Source organism: Drosophila subobscura, chromosome O (genome assembly GCF_008121235.1).
Source record: "Drosophila subobscura isolate 14011-0131.10 chromosome O, UCBerk_Dsub_1.0, whole genome shotgun sequence".
Classification (NCBI taxonomy): domain Eukaryota; kingdom Metazoa; phylum Arthropoda; class Insecta; order Diptera; family Drosophilidae; genus Drosophila; species Drosophila subobscura.
Window position 1 is genome coordinate 29820539 of NC_048533.1, and position 19964 is coordinate 29840502.

Below are 19964 nucleotides of genomic sequence, written 5' to 3' on the forward strand. Positions count from 1 at the left end.
TCGCAGCCTCCCACTGCCCGAGAGCCAGAGAGAGAGAGAGAGAGAGAGAGAGAGAGAGCCCGAAGAGAGAGTGAACTACCTGGAAGGGGCTGCTTGGAACAACAGGTTAATCGGGGAACTACAATATAATCTTGGGGCTTCTCCCGCTTGGGCTGGTGACTGTGATTCAGAAAAAACGGGCAAAACTGTAGAGCAAATATCTACATCACACACCTGTCGCCTGTAGTACAGCGATTTTTTAAAATGTATCACATTAAGAAAAGCTTAGCAATTCATGGCGCGAAAAGCTATTCTGTGGTTTAACAGAGTTAACAAAAAGCTTACTGCAGTTAACAGATTAATTCATTTTGTATATTTCACGAATATTTTCATTTTCACCAATCCAAGATTCAGAGTAAATCGAAAATATTTAAAGCATTTTTAAAAACTGGTATATTTTTGTAAGACTTTTGTAAGTTTGTTGATTTTAGTTTACCGTGTAGGAAATATTGGGCTTTCAAATGCAAAAATTAGTATTTTCGTGTGGTTTTTTTAACGAAATTTAGTTTAGTTATTTAAAATGTTTCATAAAAAAGTTTTGCCAGAGAAACAAAATAGCAAAAAGTTGCTTTGGTTCCTTTGGGAATAAGTTTTGGCACTAATTTAGAGAGCACGATTTGAGGCATCGATAGAAATATCAATTACAAGTATGGATACCACATTTTATCTGTCAAATATAATTCCCACCTTCGCATGGCTTAGTTTCAACAAAATTTGGCATTCTTTTTATTCACATCTGCAAAAATAAAGCTTTCCTTCGTCACTTATAAATGGTACAAATAAATACATGGATTTTGTGTTGCTGTTGTTCTTCGGGGGAGGCGAGGCGAATCCAATGCTCGTCTGGGATAGGAATACATATTTATGGAACCATTTTGGCTCGCTTCAGTCCTCATTGACGGTGAAGGAGTGCGAGAGGCCCTCGTAGGGATACTTTCCGCCGAGGATGTACTTGTACTCGCCCGAATGCCGGATGCGGTAGACCCCTGGAAGCGTTTGCGGGCTGATGTTCCAGTATATTTCCAACTCGCTGAATCCCAAAATCGTGTTGGTGCGGTGCCAGATCATCCTGAAAATTGGTCGGAGATGTTGTAGTCAGGCTTAACCCTCTCCAGAGTGTGGAAATACTCACTTGGTCTCCCAGCTGGCGTCCGTGTAGGCCACCTTCCAGCGGTCCTCGTTGATCTTGCGCTCGACGGTGAAGTAGGTTTTTTCGGTGAAGAGGTTGTTGCGTGGATTTCCGGAGATGTAGGTGACCTTGACGGTGTCGTTGATGCCGTACTCCTTGCCGGGCTGCGTCTTCACGTAGCCAAAGTCTGTGTTGATGGGATGTCCGTCGAAGAGTACGCCCGTGTTGAGGGACAGCATCACGTCGTTCATGTAGGGCGGACTGGGGCCAGGCTCCACCGTCTCGTTTCGCATCAGGGCCTTGGTCAGGCGCTCGAACACGTCCATGTAGATGGAGTGGGTGTGTGGGCCAAAGATCGTGGAGGCGGCCTCGTATCTCTGCGCCTGGTACTCCTCGGGGGTCACCGTGTAGCTGGTGTAGATGTTGGTCAAACCAGCGATGATCACTTCCGTGTCTAGGCCTCCGACGGCAGAGGCTGCGGCACGGATCTGGTTGCGCAGGCGCCGTCCAGCCATTGTCGTGAACTCGCATGGAACGGCGGCGATGATCACGTCTCCGATCTTCAGAAGCTGGTCGGACACGATCTTCGGCTGCCACTCGTACGGGAAGGTGGCCTAAAGTGAGGGGGATTCATCAGCAAAATTCACAGCGCAGATTCTAGATCCCTTCCAGAGGATACTCACCCTTCCGGTGGCCAGGAGAATGGGCTTCGGCTCGTGGCACTTGATGTCCTCCTGGGTAGGAGTGGCGATAAAGTCGCGCACAAAGTTCCACATGGGGTTGTCCGTGGTGGTGCCCTGCGCGAAGCTGAAGGCGCCGGGGCCGTCGGTGGTGCCGGCAGCGAAGCTGTAGCCCATAGCCGGCTGGCAGCCGCGGATCTTATCGATCTTCCGGCTGAGTGGGTTGTAGGCGGTGCCGTTGTAGTTGGGCATGTCTACGAATTGGTGGATGAAGCGCACGTCGCCGGTGACCTCGCGGGCCGTCGACTCTTGGCTCTGCTCATTCAGCAGACCAAGAGCGGCGTCCGCCAGCCGCTGGCCCAGGATTTGGGTGCTCTCCACCATGTCCTTGCCGGGGCCGGAGGCGAAGCAGTCTCCCTCGCCGGCGGGACACCGGGAAGTGAGTAGATCGCACTCATTGCCCGAGATGGAGCACTTGGGTCCCATGATGTTGGGCGACACATCTCCCAGGTTGGAGGAGCAGAAGGCGCCCACGAACTTGCCCTTGCCCGGCATCTTGTTCGGGTTGTACTCCTTCTCCAGGAGCAGGGCGGCGTATCCGACGTTGTCGCTGGTCACCAGCCTGTTGGTGTTGTTCATGGAGGTGGCATGCACCGCGTACCAGTTGAAGGCGCCCAGCAAGTTGTTCTCCACATCCACGAATCGCAGCTGCGTCAGGGTCTTGTCCGTGTCGTGCTCATACTGGGCCCGCTCCTCCTCCGGATTGCGCAGATACGATGACGGGGAGCGGTTGATGTTTACATTCAGGACGGTAGTTTTCGAGAGAAAGATGCGTCCATCCACCAGGTTGTCCGTGGCTCGTTTGATGCACTTTACGATACAAAACGAATATGTGTGAGTCCCTTCAATGCATTTATTTGGATTTGATTCTTTCTACGTACCAAATAGAGACCCTGGGCCATCACCTCAAAGGTCTGTGGAACAAAGCCCAGAATGGAGATGTCGTAGAGCAGATGCATCAGGAATCCTCCGGGCGCTCCATGCGTGTGGGTGCCACTGATCGCCACGTTGTCCGTGTGGTAGAGGTTCCCGTAGCGAGCCTGAAGCCGCTTGATCACCTCCCTCTTCAGGCCGTAGCCCATCATGCCCGCATCTGCACTGACGAAGGCCACCCGGTTTCCCTTCTCGTCCTCCACCACGAAGGCACGGGCAAAGACGCGAGTGTGGATGCCGCGCCCCACTTGCTTGATGTTCGCATAACCCATCTGTAGAAGGAGGAAGGGAGTAATCGAGTAGAGCTCAGTGTTTCCAGCCACGGAAGTTCGAGGCACTTACAAAGTTGATCTCCACTGGGGGTCCGGTGATGTCTGCACGTCCCACGCCAACTTTGTAGGTGGCATTGGCCAGGCCACACAGCCCGCTGAGGGCTATAAAAGCCAAGAAGGCAATCTTGGATATGTCCATGGTAGGATTAACAGCGAGAAACTTTGGTCTGCAAACGAACACAAAAATTTGATTAATTCGAAGAAAGCCGTCAGATAGCTCCGTTCTATAGATCCATCTCGGAATCCCCAAATGAATCTGGCAGTCTGACAGCCTGGCATTTGGCAACCCCCCTCGAGTAGATTGCAAATATTTGCAACAAAGTGATTATGAGGCAACAGATAATCGAATGACAGCAGCGACGGGGCCACTCTGGCACTCAGGCACCCATCCAAACCAATTCCACGCGACGACCATCATCCATCAATGGGATATAGCGGCCAAATGCAAATTTCAGTGGGGTATTCGTAATCGCTTGGACTCTCGCACGACCTCTCCAGCAGACGCATCAATGTAAATGTGCGTGTCGATCCCCCCTCCCTTCAACAATAACAAATAACAAACAACAATACACATAATAATAACAAAAGCAAAGACGCAGCTCGATGCCCCTTATCAGCTGGATCGGGAACCGGTTTTTATCAGCTTGCGAAAGTCGCGGACTGCGGCTTCTTCAGTGGCCAACTCCCAACTGCGACTCTGCTGGGGGACAGTGTAAACAATCATCGCAATATCTGGAGAGTCAGTACTTTTGACATTAAAAGTAGTTGGGGTTTTCCGCCCTTTGCTTTGCTCTATCAGAGGGTATTGTGATCGAACTCCAAGACCAGTCGCAGACCTTATATGTACATATGTCCGCTTCTTCTGTCCGATCGAATTATGCAAAATAGAGTATTTACGGCTCCGGTGTCTGTGTGAATCCTTTCTTTCATGTTTTCCGCTGACTCTTGTTTAACTTTTCGCTGATGAATCGACTTCTTTTGTATGCAGCGGGTGTGCCATAACTCGTACCAAATAGAACCCTCCTCTCTCAGAGAAGGCGTTAAGTAGGAAATCGAGTGAGTAATTGTCGCGCATGTAAAGCAGTACTGTCCCCCACCTCCACCTCTGGGACGGACACTCTGCATAATGGACGCACACCACAGGCCTGACATTGAAAACGAAATTATAATAATATAAGTATGCTGGCACTGGCACCGTGAGCCGACAGCAGACAACAACAGAAACCACTGCGATAACAGCTGCAGGGCCTTCGCACAAGATACAGATACAATTGGGATCGTAAACACGTATCTTTCTGTGGCGGTCGGTTGGTCCGTCGGTCGGCCGATCTACGGCTGGTCTTGGCTTCGATTCGGATTCGGATGCGTATGCTTCAGATACTTTTGCAATACTTTTGTAATGAAATGGCAGCAGCCGGCACTCACTTACACAGAGAGAGAGAAAAGCAGCGACTGCTGCTGATGCTGAGCCAGATACAAAAGTATCTCTTGGATACACGACGCCAAACGCTGATCAACGGCGGACAAACGCGCCAATTGAGCAAATTACAGAAGATTTCGGTTGATGAGCCTTTTATACACTTCGCACTTAATACCATTCGCATATAGACAGATGAATGTGCATATATGTAGGTACATATGTCTGCCTACATGTATCTGTGTGTTGGAGGTTGCCTGCACTCAATTCGGACTCGTTTTCGTGGATTTTATTATGCAATCGCCTCCTTTGGGCCAGCTTGACTCGGTCCCACTCACTGACACTGACCACTGACTCAACACTAGACTGATTCCAGTCCGAATTACTTTAATTAATGTCGAGGGCTTATCACACACGCGTGCCACCTAATTAATGGCAAATTAAAGTGATTATCTGTGGGAATTGTAAAGCATTTCCCGCTGCACTGCAATGCCACTCGTTCGAGACTTGTCGATGCCAAAAATTGATTTCAAAACACGCCGAACGAACCCACGAACCCACGAACGCCCGAACTGAACTCGATGTAGTACCTATTTATCTCTCCACAACACCCATGCAAACGCGACACTCTTGGTGGCCCCCTTCGAAAGCCGACCAGAGCTGAACTGTGGAGACTGAAGATCTCTTGAAACGACGCCCGCTATGCGCCAGAGCTGTGCATCGACTGGAAGCCAAGTCCGCTGGGAGCCCGAGACCGAGACCGAGCTCGAGCTCGAGCTGAACCTCGTTTTCCCTCCTATTATCTGAATGGATTTTTCGGGGTCTTTGCAGGCGTGTATGTATGTATGTATGTACATATTTACGTGCGATCCATGAGTCAGTTGGTCAGTCGCTCAATCAAAGTGCCTCTCTCCCTCTCCCTCTCTCTCTCTCTCTCTTGCTTTCCGAGTGATCTCCGAGTGGTGGCTAGTTTTACGACCCGCACTGTTTGGTTTTACCCAATCTGAATGAATGCCTTAAATAATCCACCGATAGCTTATCATATCGCACTCTTACTTAGTTTTTGCAGATCAGAGGCAATAGATTGGGCTCCCACTTAATGCTAATATGCTTGAGTAAACATCTGCGATCTTTGACCACTGGAAACAAATATTCACTCCCTCTTTCTTCTTTTTTTCCTAACTTCTGTTTGACTTCGGCTTAAGTATTTGCACTACAAACTGGTTGACTTTAGCTTACCCCAGGTACTCGTATTCGCAAGTTGGAAATTAGCTCGCCAGGAAGAGTCGTCTGCTGCTCCCTTCCGTTAGGTCTGAGCCACGCAGTGCTACTGAATGGAGCCTCCTCCTGATCGCACTCAACGGCCAAAGATTGGTCGCCCAAGTGTGGGGTCTTTAAAAATAACCACTGATAGTTGGCCATATCGCATCGTTCCAGATTAGCCATGTTTTATGTCCCGCGATCGCGATACGGATTAGGTGCGTCCAATGGGCCAAACTACAAATTCACACAGGCACATCAGTTCTGAAAGAGTAATAATTTATTCCCATTGGGATAATCTCGATTCAAATATTCATTAGCTTCGGAAGCGATAATAAGTTAAAATTTGAAAAAACCCGCCAAATCTATCGAGCAATTAAAAACCAACCGATAGTGGATTGAGCATGATTGCGGTATTATATACTTTGCAGTATATGTGGTATATTTTTGGTACATTTCACCAGCTGTTTTGCACCAAGTCGACTCATTTTGCGTTGCAAAGTGAGCTGTAATTTTATTTTGATTCCAAGTTGATCCAATTCCTTAACTATATAAATATATGCATTCATTTTGTAAATTCCTAAAAAGGGTTCGTTTTTTCCAATTTCAAAAGATGAAAATCTAAATTAAAGCTGTTATATTACATAATTTAATATGCATTGTTTGGCAGCCCGATTTGGTTCCCGAGGACTCTGTGAGTGAGTAGCTCTTGTACAACCCAAACTAGCCCAAAGCCCCAAGAGTCGAGCACAGGCCAATGCGAGTGGGAAGCCGCCAAGTCCGGACACAAACCACTCCGTACAAAACAGCTATACCAGGCCGAGCATAATCATCAGTGGGATAAACATAAACTATGTCGAAGGCAGTGAACCACATGAGCATGGGCGTTGTGGAGCCACAGGAGAGGATGAAGCACCTGTCGCACTGCGGCAATCTCATCGACGTGGACAAGAATCAGCCTGTGACGCGGTAAGTCCGGACTCCAGGCAGGAGGCTCAAGGCCATCACAGTTCAGGCGTCTCAATGTCACAGAGAAACCTTGAGCGCACATTTTCCTTTGAAGGATGTTCTCAGTGTGTGTCCTCGCTAATTGGCAATTTCCCTTCTTTGCAGCTACTACCGCTCGGGCACGGAGATGCTGCGCATGGCGAACGTGTACCTGCAGGAGGGCAACCACGAGAACGCCTTCATCCTGTACTTGCGCTACATGACCCTATTCATCGAGAAGATTCGCCAGCACCCGGACTATGCCAACGTCAAGGCCGAGGTGAGGGATATCAACAAGCGCATCAAGGACGAGATAATGCCCACAACGGAGAAGTTGCGCGCCAAGCTGTTGGCCCACTACCAAAGCGAGTACGAGCAGTTCCTGGCCAACAAAGAGGCTGAGCGTGTCAAGGAGCTGGAGCGGGAGCGCGAACGGGAGCGGCAGCGTCAGAGGGAGAAGGCCAGTAGGCAGGCGGCGGGCTCCAGCAGTATACCCTCGCTCATACCGGCCAATCTTCACGTGTTGATTGACGAGGGCAACCAGCCCTCAGCGCCGGATCTCGACCTGTTGGACCAGGTTGTCTACCCTAACGACTTTCCCACAGGAGCCAATCGGACCAACCTGCCGGGTTCTGGGCTGCTGCTCCCGACGGCAGACAAGGCCACCGACAAAACATTCAAGTTAGTTCGAAAGAAATTAGTTGTTCACTGTCTCTTCCGCTCATTCGTTTCTCTTTCAGCTCAAAGCCAAGCTTTGACCGAAACCAGAAGCCGTCGTACAACCGCACGGATTCCTTGCTTGCCGGTTCATTGCGCATCGTCCACGTACCTGGCGACACCATGGAGGTGTTCCTGCAGTTGGCGAAAGCCAACACCTCCAACAACATCGAGACGTGCGGAGTGCTCGCTGGTCATCTGGCCCAGAACCAGCTCTACATCACGCACATCATAACGCCGCAGCAACAGGGCACGCCCGACAGCTGCAACACCATGCACGAAGAGCAGATATTCGATGTGCAGGATCAGATGCAGCTCATCACGCTCGGCTGGATCCATGTGTGTAGACACTACAATGCGGTCTCTATTCGAGTCTCTAATATGCGTTTCCCTTGCAGACTCATCCCAGCCAGACCGCTTTCCTGTCCTCCGTCGACTTGCACACGCACTGTTCCTATCAAATGATGATGCCGGAGGCCTTGGCCATTGTGTGTGCGCCAAAATACAACACGTGAGTCATCGCTGACTCATCGGGGAATACATTTCTTATCTATTTTTTCTGTTTTACGCCCAGCACTGGTTTCTTTATACTCACGCCCCACTACGGTTTGGACTACATCGCCCAGTGCCGGCAATCGGGCTTCCATCCGCATCCGAATGACCCGCCCCTGTTCATGGAGGCACAGCACATCCAGAAGGATGTTCACACGAAGATTAAGGTCATCGATCTGCGCAGATAGTCGCCCAGCGAGCCAGCAAAGCGAATTTAGCAAATGCGTCAGGGGACACTCACCTCATAGATCTAACATCACCAGAAACAGCTCCCAATTTGAGTTGTCCCGTGGAATCCCATGGAATCCCAAGGGACTAAAGCAAGGAGTAAAACGCAGTCAAACAGTGATTAACCATAGACGTTATATAGAGAGACAGAGATACATATTTTCGGAATACAGAGGGGATATATTTTTGCATGCAGCTGATCCCAGGATCAGGGACTTCTAACATCCAACTATTTAGAGCACTCGTCGGCATTTGTTGTTTCATTTGATGTACGTACTACCAGCTTTTGCTTTTCGTTTTCTTTTAAGAACCCAATGTGATTTACAATTGTGGCTTACTCTTTTGTTCGTTACTATCTATAATAATTAATGTGTTGGTTAGGCCTTTGGCAGGAGATCCGATCCCCATCTACTCTATGCGGCTTTCAGATCAACCCATTGTGGATGCTTCTCGTGAGTTTCTGACTATGACTAACTATCCGCAATAACCTGTTGATAAAATAAGAATCATCATAAAATGCTATACCTTTTAATTAAATTAAACGTATTTTTGCTGAAAGTTTCAAAAGATTGAAATCATCCGGCAGGGCCGGCTTTAGGTCAAATGACGACTAAGTGAGACAATGCTCCCTATACTTTGTTCTTCCAATTGCAATTGTATTATGTACTTCGTCCTATACGGTTTGTTTTCTTATATGTACTTATTCATGGAACTCCCATAGCTGGAAGCTAGGAAACTTTCAAAGCTTTTCGAAGGTAGTTGAGGTAGTTGGCAACGCGATTTTTAGTTCATATCCGAAAAAGGAGGTGGCAGAAACAGATGACGCAGTGTTAATTGTTTTCCTAAAACAGCTGTCTATTCGAATTTTCCATGTTTCCTCAGTTCAAATTCCCGTTCGGCAGGGCTATCACGGTTTTCCTCCCAGTGCAGCTGCAGCTGTCCTCCAAGCATCCATCCATCCGACGGTTATGGCTGAATGCGTTCTGGGCACCATTCCACTTGTTATTTTAAGTGTTAGACTGTAAACCGTGGTTGTAATTCCTCAAAGAGTAACACATGTCTATTTGTGCGTAAAAATCGATAAAAGAGCAACGCGTCCATCCACCAGCTGCCATCACCTTTGAGGGCGGTTTTAAATCGCCAACTATAAGCGACTGTCCCGCCAAAAAGCGCTTTCCCAGTTGTTTTATCCATCCCCCATCGGTGATAACGACAATGCACATCCCGGATACGCTTAATTGGATCCCCGCACCGCCAGCCGCTCAATGCCAAGAAGTAAGTGCACTGAAGAGGCGGCTTAAGGTCCATGCCTCGAGTGTGCGCCAGTTTACGCCTTAATTACCCCTTCCACGCCGAGGATTAGGATTAGGTGCCTGCCGGGGTCTAAGAATACGCGAGCAGCTTGGAGAATGAAAAGCGTCGGCTGTAGCAAACCCATGTATAAAGTGTTTGTATAAAGTGTTGTTATAATAGTGTTTGTTTGGGGTTGGAATGCGAATGGGAGAATGGGAACAGAATACGCGATGGACAGCCATACTCTGATAACAGTTGAAGCCATTACAGGATGCACTCCCAGCGCTCTGGAGAACAGTTTCTACATGACAACAAGGAAGTGGAACTCTGCCTCTGCTTTGCAGTCGCCCGTCGTTCTCTCTGTGTCTGTGTCTGTGACAGTGCCTGGCGGGTGTCCTCGTGGTCGTGCGTGGCGCGCCATAAAAGAAACACCCTTACCATTCCGAGCTGTCCTGACATTTGGCTAACCTTCATGACAGCGTCTGTCTGTTCGTTCTTCGCTTCCAGTAATTGTTCATTTCATTTAATGAAAGCAGTCCTCCAACTCCGGACACAAGTCGAAGGATAATCACGCCTCCGATGAGAGAGGCCACAGAATGCTCCGTTGATATGATGGCACAGTTTCCCCGCCTCAGCTGTCCCGCTCGTAGTCTATTTATAGAGTCCCCCACCCAACATGCTTCATTCACGTGTCAGATGGCCCAGAGTCGGCAGAGAAGCCAGCGGCACGTATGAGCAATATTTCTGATGGCTCTCTCACTGATTTGTCTGCTCTCAGCTGAAAATTGAATGAGTGCACGGGAAATTCGACAGTTTCCCCAACCACTTGACACACACAAACAAACACGAAAGCCGTGACCTTGCCGCCACAACCCCCCAAATGTACGTGTGAGTGGGCGCGATGACACCTTGAGTCTCCTCAGACCGAAGTTGCTTCCGCGAAGGCAATTCTATTATCAAATTTATGTTGTTTATGCCACACATCACACCACCAGCACGATGGAGCTTTTATTGTTGTTCTACAGCTGCATTGCTGTTGGAAAAACAATGGCAAACCGAGTGCGAATATAAATTAATATAATTCTGAAATGCAAGCCCGGAAAGCGCGGCTGCTCTTTCTCTCTCTATCTCTGTGTCTCAGTCGCTGTCGCTGTAGCAGTCGCGGTCCCTGTCTCTGCCATACTCGCTTGGCTCGGTTGTTACTGGGACAGGGAAAAGCTCTCCGCCAACGGAATCGGAATCAGAATAGCGATTCAGAATGGAAAAGCAACGCGTCGCCAGCGGACGACAGACGGGAAAAACGAGAAAACGCGCGCTTGTCCAATAAAAAACGAAACGGTGAAATAGTAGCGCCAAATACGTAACCCTGATCCGGTCGAGCTTCCACTCGATTCCCCTCATCCCATCCCCCTCATATTGGCAGGAGTCGGAATTGTGACGCGCAGAATAAGCAACAGTTGGGAGCAGACGCACAGAAGCGGGCTATCAAGTTGATAAGTGGATTGACATAGACGGATAAATATATCCCCAGATAACGCGAGTGTACGAAGTTCGCGAAGATCCAAGAGACTTTCCGATTGTGTTCATTCGATTAAGTGGAAATGCCGGATAAGGAAGAGGTAACGCCCGGAGAAGCTCCTAATTAAATAGATAATGCAAGTGGCAAGTGCCTTGAATAGCTAACAATCAAGAAACCATAGGGGAAGAAGAAACCAATCAGATAGGGGAATTATTACGAAATAGACAAATAATAAATATTTGATGTCTCCAAAAAGCTCTCTGGCAAAAACAAAACAATTATATAAAAAAATAACACAATATCATTCATATCGGATGAGAGCTTTAAGAGCGTCATCTCTGGGAGGGACTCACTCTCCAGTCCGTTGTCAAACAACTTAATCACCTTCAATACCCGAGAATTTGTTTTGTGCTTGCTCTTCTCACGACTTTGGAAAAGTCAACGAGATGGCGGTCGGCTCTCTCTCTCTCTCTCTCTCTACCTCTCGAATGCAGCTCTTGATCGTTCCAGCAGCCAAAACTACCGCTATATCTCTCTTTCTTCTTATGGCTCTACATATGTACATGTACAAACATGCATGTACATATGTATGTATGTACGTCTGTCGTCAATTAGCTTGCGACAGCTGACGGCTGGCATACGGTAGTATACCCCACACGTAATCCGCAAGTGGTCGTACAGCTGCTCGTGCAGCAGTTCCCACGATTCTCTCTCCACATCTATGTACGTATGTATGTATGTATAAAAGCAGAAACCTCTCTGGCCGGGAATAGGGGTAATCGGGCTGTAGGAGAAAAGTTAGATCAGAGGCTGATTCATGGCATACGTTGGATTTCATTGATTTAGGGCTGAGTTTGTCGTGTTTCTGGTCCTTGCTGCTCTTTCCCCCTCCGTATAGGACAACTGCTCTTTGACTTACTGTGTCGGCACGGCTTGTCGCGCCCCCATACCATCCCATACAGCGACAGGCACCGCGATAATGAACGGCCGGATTGACTGACCTTGAGAGAAATTGCAAACAGAGACAAAAACTTTGGCGTGGCTGTCTCTGTCGTTGGCGCAACTAATTTCCATGGAGCTACAGACAGTTACACCGTATACAAATACTATCCCAGTTGCAGCGACAAGCACGTGCCGCGTGCTTCAGGCAGACACGGACAAAGCTCGGAGGACGAAGGCGACCTGCTCCAGCGACCTTTGACTGTGCCTAGGAGCAGGGCAGGACCTACACCAAGACCAACTCATTATGCAAACGCAACAAAGCAGCAAACACGGGAAGCATACTTTCACATCGAACACTTTGACACTCTGTTCCCACCCAGCTATGTACATATGTTATTACATATGCATGTGGGAGATATGCTTGAGTATTTGGTGCTTAATATTATATACAATTCCTGAAAATTAAAATATATTTTGGTGGTCCAACAATACCCTTGGCAGAACAGAAAGGAAAAATCAACACAAACAGACCGGGAAACCCGAAGAATTAAACGCTAATGTGTTTGTGACATGGGTCATGTGTGCAAAATTTCCCGCCGGTTGGCTCTACTCTACTCGGAAGAAAAAGGAGAGTCAACTTTTATCGTGTCCGTGAATATGTAAACTTTTGGGCACCGCACTGAGGATTTCAATTTCAACCAATTGCATCGAGGCCGGAGCTGAGCGGAGCTTCCTTTGCTCGCAACTATTCGTAACCCATTCGAATGGGATTATTTCACGCCTGACACAACCAACCAGAAGTCAACGAGCTTTCCTCGGGTGAGCTTTGTAATGGTGGCGGAGGGGAACTTGTAGCAAATAATCCCCCCTCAAGTGATGGGATTCTGTGGCTAAGGGAAATGCTCTTGTTGTCTGGAATGAGCTTAAAAGGGGTTGAGCTGGAGTTTCTTGAAATCACTTTCGAGTTGAATATCCCCAACACTTATACTCTTTATTACGATATCATTATCGTCCGACACTTCCGTCGACAGATAAAGTATTTTAATTGCATTGAATTGAAATACGAGTTGACAATTTCCCCGCTTACACATACATACAAATGTACATGTACATATGTACATATTTCCAGGCACATGAATTATAAATCTTTATCAAGCTAACAATTCAGTTTTTGTCTATGCCCATAATTTTTTAATAGCATGGCAAATGCCGGAGAACGAATTCATTTATTCTGAATCGCAATCGATTGGGGAAATTGGGTAAGGTCAATGCGCAACTTTGTGGGATCCAGAGGCAGCAAAAACTGTGTGATGAGTAAGCTAAACAAATAAAAAATGTGAACGATTAAATATGAATCCAGTGAAGGAAGGATACTGTATAGAGTATTGGTGGTGAAAAATGTTCATAATCAAAGTAAAAAAAACTTTCCAAACCACATTGATTAGGTTTTATCTAAAAAAATGGTTTGAACATAACGATTGTGGATCACCCTGACAGTGATCCATCCTCTTGGAACCTCCTCTTTTACTTATGTATGTATGTATAAGAGTTCAAACAAATGCAAACTCAAAAAGAGCAAGGAAATAATGACTTAATTATATCTCTAGCATTTCGGTCCATAATAATTGTTTGTGTGCTTTCGCAGCTTTCATAACGAAATCTGTTTCTGTTTTTCGTAATTCGCTCACAGAGGATGTGAAACAGTGGAAAACAGCCACCAGCAATCAGACGAACTTGAAGAGGTCTGAGGGGAATTTAAATTACATTCGCTGGGTAATCGCATTACGTCAATGAATATTGATAAACGGGAACGGAATGATTGGGTGTATTGTCATCAATGCTTAACTTGTTGACGGGGCGGCGGGTGACCTTTCGATTATGTTATTTGTGCATCGAGACATCTTAAGAGTGCTCCCCATTAAAGAGAGCTCTAGAATCAGAATAAGAGAGCCCCTAGAAGTCTGAGTCGCAGAGTATATAAATTTGAGGTGAGCCAGTACTAGAGGCTCTCTCATAATAGATGCACATTTTATTTTGTCGGTGTGCCAGGTGAGAAAAATGGAGGAGAAAAAAGATATGTGTGCGAGTCAAAGTCAGGTAAGCACCTCACCTTGCCTAAACGCACCTTGGCAGCAGGAGAGAGCAAGAACGTGCGAGCGATAAGCAAAAGAGTGAAAGAGATAAAAGTTCTCTCAGTGTTGTTCTCTCAGAATGGTGGTGGTGGTGGCTGCTTAGCCGCTGCTCATTAAGTTTGGAAACGTGAGGGGCACCAGTGGCCAGTGGGGATTGATGAGCTAATTGGGTGCAAAACAACAGTAAAAGTGAAGCAGAAGTCAAAGCAGCAGCGGGAACAGCAGCAGCAGCAGTAGCAGCAACAGCATTAGAATGCCTCTGACAAAGAACTCCGTTACTGTAGGTTAATAATAAAAATAATAGTTTGATTAAATGCGCAAAAAGCTTTCCTTCTCATGTGACACGTGTTGCTTCTGTACTGCGGCCCAAGAGAGCGCATACCAGAGAGCATATTCCCATCACTTATCATTGTCTCTCATTATTTTTCTCTCTCTCTCCGTGTCTTCCCCAGACCCCCTCGTTCTTGAAGCGCGCCGGAACCGACAAGCTGCGCGAGGTCTTCCTCAAGTACGCTTCTCTTCAGCGGGATGGAGAGCAGTACATGACCAGCGAGGACTTTGTCCGCCGTTTCCTCGGACTCTTCTCGGAGGCTGCATTTAATGACGTAAGTATGGGCGCCGTCGATGCACTCCTCGGGTCATTGCAAGGTTATTCGAAGCGGCTGATAAGGCGACTTTGTGCGGGAAGCGTACACGCGCTTATCTTATCGGAACGTGAACTCCCTTAGACAGTCCTATGCTGCTCGGAACTCCCGCAGACATCTTCAACCTGTATCATAAATCACGGTCGCTGATTCACAGACGGCCCTTGACCCACGCGAATTGGAAGGCGGTTCCCCCATTGGTTATACTCACACCCGAATGGGTATAATCACTTGATTGCCTCGTGCCCGGCAGCCCAACGTCACAGATTCAATTTTAATTGGACGCTTATCAGCCGCGGACCGATTTACGGCCTGAGAACCGAGCGGGCGATCGGGGCCGGGGGGCTTAGTTCTGATTTCCAGGTGCCGAAGTCTGCGGGGGCAACTCTCTGTCCGCAGTTTATCTTTTGCAGCTAATCATAACAAGTTTCGCTACCGGTCTAATGTCCAACGCGATCCGCACCTTTACAGGATTCGGTACGCCTGCTGGCGGGCATCGCTGACACAAGCAAGGATGGACTCATCTCCTTCTCGGAGTTCCAGGCATTTGAGGGCCTGCTCTGCACCCCGGACGCACTCTACAGGACCGCCTTCCAACTGTTTGACCGCCAAGGCAACGGAAACGTCTCCTATGGTGAGTGGTTGCCGATCTTTTGGAGTGGAATGAAGCCTTATCTGATCAAATATCTGTTTTTACAGCCGACTTTGCTGATGTCGTACAAAAAACCGAACTGCACTCAAAGATACCCTTTAGCCTGGACGGACCCTTCATCAAGCGCTACTTTGGTGATGTACGTAGCGGCTCCTGCACTCCAATTGCATCTTTAATCTATAGTGATCCCTATCTGAATCGAATAGAAAAAGCAACGCCTCATCAACTATGCTGAATTCACGCAACTGCTGCACGACTTCCACGAGGAGCACGCCATGGAGGCATTCCGCAGCAAGGATCCAGCTGGCACTGGATTCATTTCCCCCCTAGACTTCCAGGACATCATAGTAAAGGTCAAGCGGCATTTACTGACGCCCGACGTCAAGGACAACCTGGTGGCGGTTAGTAGATGAACCCTTCTCAATTCACTATTCCGCAAGTAATGCATCATTTTGCTCTGCAGGTTACTGAGGGTCACAAAGTGAGCTTCCCCTACTTCATCGCATTTACCTCGCTGCTAAACAACATGGAGCTGATCAAGCAGGTTTACCTGCAGGCCACCCAGGGCAACCGATCCGAGCCAGTCACGAAGGACCAGCTCCTCTACGCAGCCCAGACCATGAGCCAAATCACGCCCCTAGAGATAGACATTCTCTTCCAACTGACGGGGACCGTGCAGCAGACAGGGTAAGATATCATCCCGAGCTTCGTTATGTGCTGACCTTTAGTTTTGCCTGAATGATTGTGAAAGTGGATGAAAGAGTGCCTCTGTCCGCGAAATGTTTAGGAATCCCTCCGTTGAATGTCAATCTAAATGTCCTAATCGCTGCATCTTTGTATATTTTCTCTCCATCTGTTCTGTATTTGTATCTGTATCTGTTTCTCCCCTCCTGCACTGCACTCTCCGAAATTGTTCCATGTTGCATCTCGAAATCAGGTGGTGGAAGCGCAAGAAGCGCAAGGCTGCAACGCGTAGGCAAGTGAATTGGTCCCTGGTCTTAGTTTTGCTTTCGTTATCCAAGTATCCGAGCATTCCCACCCACCCAGGCATAACCCAGTCGTTGTCCATAAGCCCCTCTCTATAAGATCCCACTTTAAAGAGCTCGACTAATCCTCCGTCATCTATCCTCTCCACAGCCGCATCGACTACAGCGACCTGAGCAACATTGCGCCTGAGCACTACACCAAGCATATCACACATCGCCTCGCAGAGATCAAAGCCGTGGAGAGCCCCGCCGACCGCTCGGCCTTTATACAAGTTTTGGAGAGCAGCTACCGCTTCACCCTCGGCTCATTTGCTGGAGGTGTGTTACCTATCTATCCGTGGGCACAATATTCCCCGATGATAATCCACCATTTGCCATTGTTTTAGCTGTGGGCGCGACTGTGGTCTACCCCATCGATCTGGTTAAGACGAGAATGCAGAACCAGCGGGCTGGCTCCTACATCGGAGAGGTGGCTTATAGGAACTCGTGGGACTGCTTCAAAAAGGTGAATATCCCGGATCTCGTGATTCTCTCGAGCATCCTCCAACAATGACCACTCTGACCACTGTCTTCCAAAGGTTATTCGTCACGAGGGCGCCTTGGGTCTGTATCGAGGCTTGCTGCCCCAGCTGATGGGCGTGGCGCCGGAGAAGGCCATTAAGCTGACGGTGAACGATCTGGTGCGCGACAAGCTGTCGGACAAGCGGGGCAACATCCCGGTCTGGTCCGAGATCCTTGCTGGAGGTTGTGCGGGCGCCTCCCAAGTGGTGTTCACCAATCCTCTGGAAATCGTCAAAATCCGACTGCAGGTGGCAGGTGAGATAGCCAGCGGCAACAAGATTCGCGCATGGTCTGTGGTTCGGGAGCTCGGTCTTTTCGGGCTTTACAAAGGAGCCCGTGCCTGCCTGCTGCGCGACGTGCCCTTCTCGGCTATCTACTTCCCAACCTACGCGCACACCAAGGCCATGATGGCCGACAAGAACGGCTACAACCACCCGCTGACCCTACTGGCCGCCGGAGCCATTGCTGGAGTTCCTGCTGCCTCGCTGGTCACGCCCGCTGATGTGATCAAGACGCGCCTTCAGGTCGTTGCCCGATCCGGGCAAACCACCTACACAGGTGTCTGGGATGCCACCAAAAAGATCATGGCCGAGGAGGGTCCACGCGCCTTCTGGAAGGGCACAGCAGGTAAGACTAAAACCTCCACGTGTTCGAGCTCCATATTTGTAACTCTAATGTGCTGCTTTACTTTTCTTCACCAGCTCGAGTCTTCCGGTCGTCGCCACAGTTCGGCGTCACCCTCGTCACCTACGAGCTAATGCAGCGCCTCTTCTACGTGGACTTTGGCGGCACCCAACCCCGTGGATCCGAGTCGCACAAGCCCGCCAATACGCTGGAGAGCGCTGCAAGTGGGACACAGGACCACATCGGAGGCTACAAGGCGGCAGTGCCTCTCCTGGCCGGCGTCGAGTCCAAGTTCGGCCTGTACCTGCCGCGCTTCGGTCGTGGGGCCGCCACAGCCACGCCCGGTGCAACAACTGGGTCCTGATTATACTTGCGCCACCGCCTGCCTAGCGCCCCGTAGTCCAAGAGTTGTCCAGCAGGATTGGGGGCGATCTGAGCAGAGCTGTGGTGCAACATAGATAGAAAATGGAGCATATATTTTTAGCTAGGACGCGTTTACACACACACACACCACACAGAGAAGCACTGAGCATTTTTCAAAGGCTTAAGGCGCAGAAGAACGAACCGGAAACTTACCGAATATATTGTACTATTGTATCTGAATAATGGGGGCGAAAATCAAGCCTTGCTGCTTGCGGAGTAGGCTCTCATCAACTGTTTTTACCTACAAGTAAACCAACAGAAAAAGAAAACCAAAAGAAAATGTTTGTACATATACATATAAAAGATTTTATGTGGAGACTCTATTCAGGAAAGTGTAGAACTGTTTTTTGTAAACTTTGTTAACTAGTTAAAAATTACCAATCCACTAAATTACCTATCTACCAATTACCAACCAATCACTGAACGTCAACTTTTGCACTCTATGGAACTTTTAAAGCGTAGTCCTTCTAATCTTAGTACGAATTTGTTTAAAACAACTATGAAGCAAAGGAAATGCAATGAATGACCTCTTAGCTAATAAAGAATAAACCAATAAAATATATGTTGAAAACAAATGTGCGTTGTTCAAGTGTTATTTTGAATTATTTGAATACAAATGAAAGACAATTCATCGGTAGAGCATTTGAAAGTTGATATATTCGATACAATCCATAAAAATTCTTGGCGAAACCACCTAAATTTACTGAGTCTGAATACCTTCGGTCAACCTTCTGTGTAACCCTTTGAATGTCCTAGTTGCCTCTATTGCCCATTAAAGAAACTAGCTCAGAAATTGGTATTCCGTCCCTCAACGATTCTCTCTGTTGAAAGCTGCTTGCCAACTCAATCGAGCGGCTAATACACAAACAACTGCCCTGCCTCTGACTCTGCCTCTGCCTCTGCCACAACACACAGAGAAGCACTGAGCATTTTTCAAAGGCTTAAGGCGCAGAAGAACGAACCGGAAACTTACCGAATATATTGTACTATTGTATCTGAATAATGGGGGCGAAAATCAAGCCTTGCTGCTTGCGGAGTAGGCTCTCATCAACTGTTTTTACCTACAAGTAAACCAACAGAAAAAGAAAACCAAAAGAAAATGTTTGTACATATACATATAAAAGATTTTATGTGGAGACTCTATTCAGGAAAGTGTAGAACTGTTTTTTGTAAACTTTGTTAACTAGTTAAAAATTACCAATCCACTAAATTACCTATCTACCAATTACCAACCAATCACTGAACGTCAACTTTTGCACTCTATGGAACTTTTAAAGCGTAGTCCTTCTAATCTTAGTACGAATTTGTTTAAAACAACTATGAAGCAAAGGAAATGCAATGAATGACCTCTTAGCTAATAAAGAATAAACCAATAAAATATATGTTGAAAACAAATGTGCGTTGTTCAAGTGTTATTTTGAATTATTTGAATACAAATGAAAGACAATTCATCGGTAGAGCATTTGAAAGTTGATATATTCGATACAATCCATAAAAATTCTTGGCGAAACCACCTAAATTTACTGAGTCTGAATACCTTCGGTCAACCTTCTGTGTAACCCTTTGAATGTCCTAGTTGCCTCTATTGCCCATTAAAGAAACTAGCTCAGAAATTGGTATTCCGTCCCTCAACGATTCTCTCTGTTGAAAGCTGCTTGCCAACTCAATCGAGCGGCTAATACACAAACAACTGCCCTGCCTCTGACTCTGCCTCTGCCTCTGCCACAACCCTATGCTAACAGGGCCAAAACGCATCTGATTAGAATTGTGGGGAATAATTTGTAAATCGATGTTGACAAGTTAATTCCATGTCGGGCAACGGTTACCTTTCTAGGCCGCCTCGGATCGGCCACA

The 19964-nt window shown here is 47.7% G+C and overlaps 3 protein-coding genes across 5 annotated transcripts; 2 read left to right on the top strand and 1 right to left on the bottom strand.

Annotated features, from left to right (window-relative positions):
- Window positions 1-737: 737 nt before the first annotated feature.
- On the bottom strand, window positions 738-5961 carry LOC117896429 (neutral ceramidase). 2 transcript variants are annotated; one of them, XM_034804752.1, is made up of 6 exons: window positions 5830-5961; window positions 3184-3340; window positions 2790-3113; window positions 1852-2718; window positions 1172-1782; window positions 738-1108 (listed from the first exon to the last, which is right to left on the bottom strand). In XM_034804752.1, the coding sequence occupies exons 2-6, from the start codon at window positions 3310-3312 to the stop codon at window positions 925-927; spliced, it is 2115 nt and encodes a 704-aa protein (XP_034660643.1). In that variant the 5' UTR covers window positions 3313-3340; window positions 5830-5961; the 3' UTR covers window positions 738-924. The 2 variants fall into 2 exon arrangements, with proteins under 2 accessions (XP_034660643.1, XP_034660645.1); XM_034804754.1 differs by lacking the exon at window positions 5830-5961 and adding an exon at window positions 5148-5315.
- Window positions 5962-6305: 344 nt separating this feature from the next.
- LOC117897768 (STAM-binding protein-like A) lies at window positions 6306-8867 on the top strand. The gene is made up of 6 exons (XM_034806813.1): window positions 6306-6439; window positions 6521-6819; window positions 6964-7518; window positions 7578-7893; window positions 7953-8065; window positions 8129-8867. Exons 2-6 carry the CDS (start codon window positions 6704-6706, stop codon window positions 8292-8294), a joined length of 1266 nt encoding a protein of 421 aa, XP_034662704.1. The 5' UTR covers window positions 6306-6439; window positions 6521-6703; the 3' UTR covers window positions 8295-8867.
- A 2034-nt stretch (window positions 8868-10901) lies between these two features.
- LOC117896852 (calcium-binding mitochondrial carrier protein Aralar1) lies at window positions 10902-18688 on the top strand. Of its 2 annotated transcripts, none has more exons than XM_034805379.1 (10): window positions 10902-11246; window positions 14673-14825; window positions 15336-15498; window positions 15564-15655; window positions 15723-15917; window positions 15980-16203; window positions 16654-16820; window positions 16889-17007; window positions 17081-17690; window positions 17765-18688. In XM_034805379.1, exons 1-10 carry the CDS (start codon window positions 11229-11231, stop codon window positions 18049-18051), a joined length of 2028 nt encoding a protein of 675 aa, XP_034661270.1. In that variant the 5' UTR covers window positions 10902-11228; the 3' UTR covers window positions 18052-18688. The 2 variants fall into 2 exon arrangements, with proteins under 2 accessions (XP_034661270.1, XP_034661268.1); XM_034805377.1 differs by lacking the exon at window positions 10902-11246 and adding an exon at window positions 14346-14500.
- The last annotated feature ends 1276 nt before the right edge of the window (window positions 18689-19964 follow it).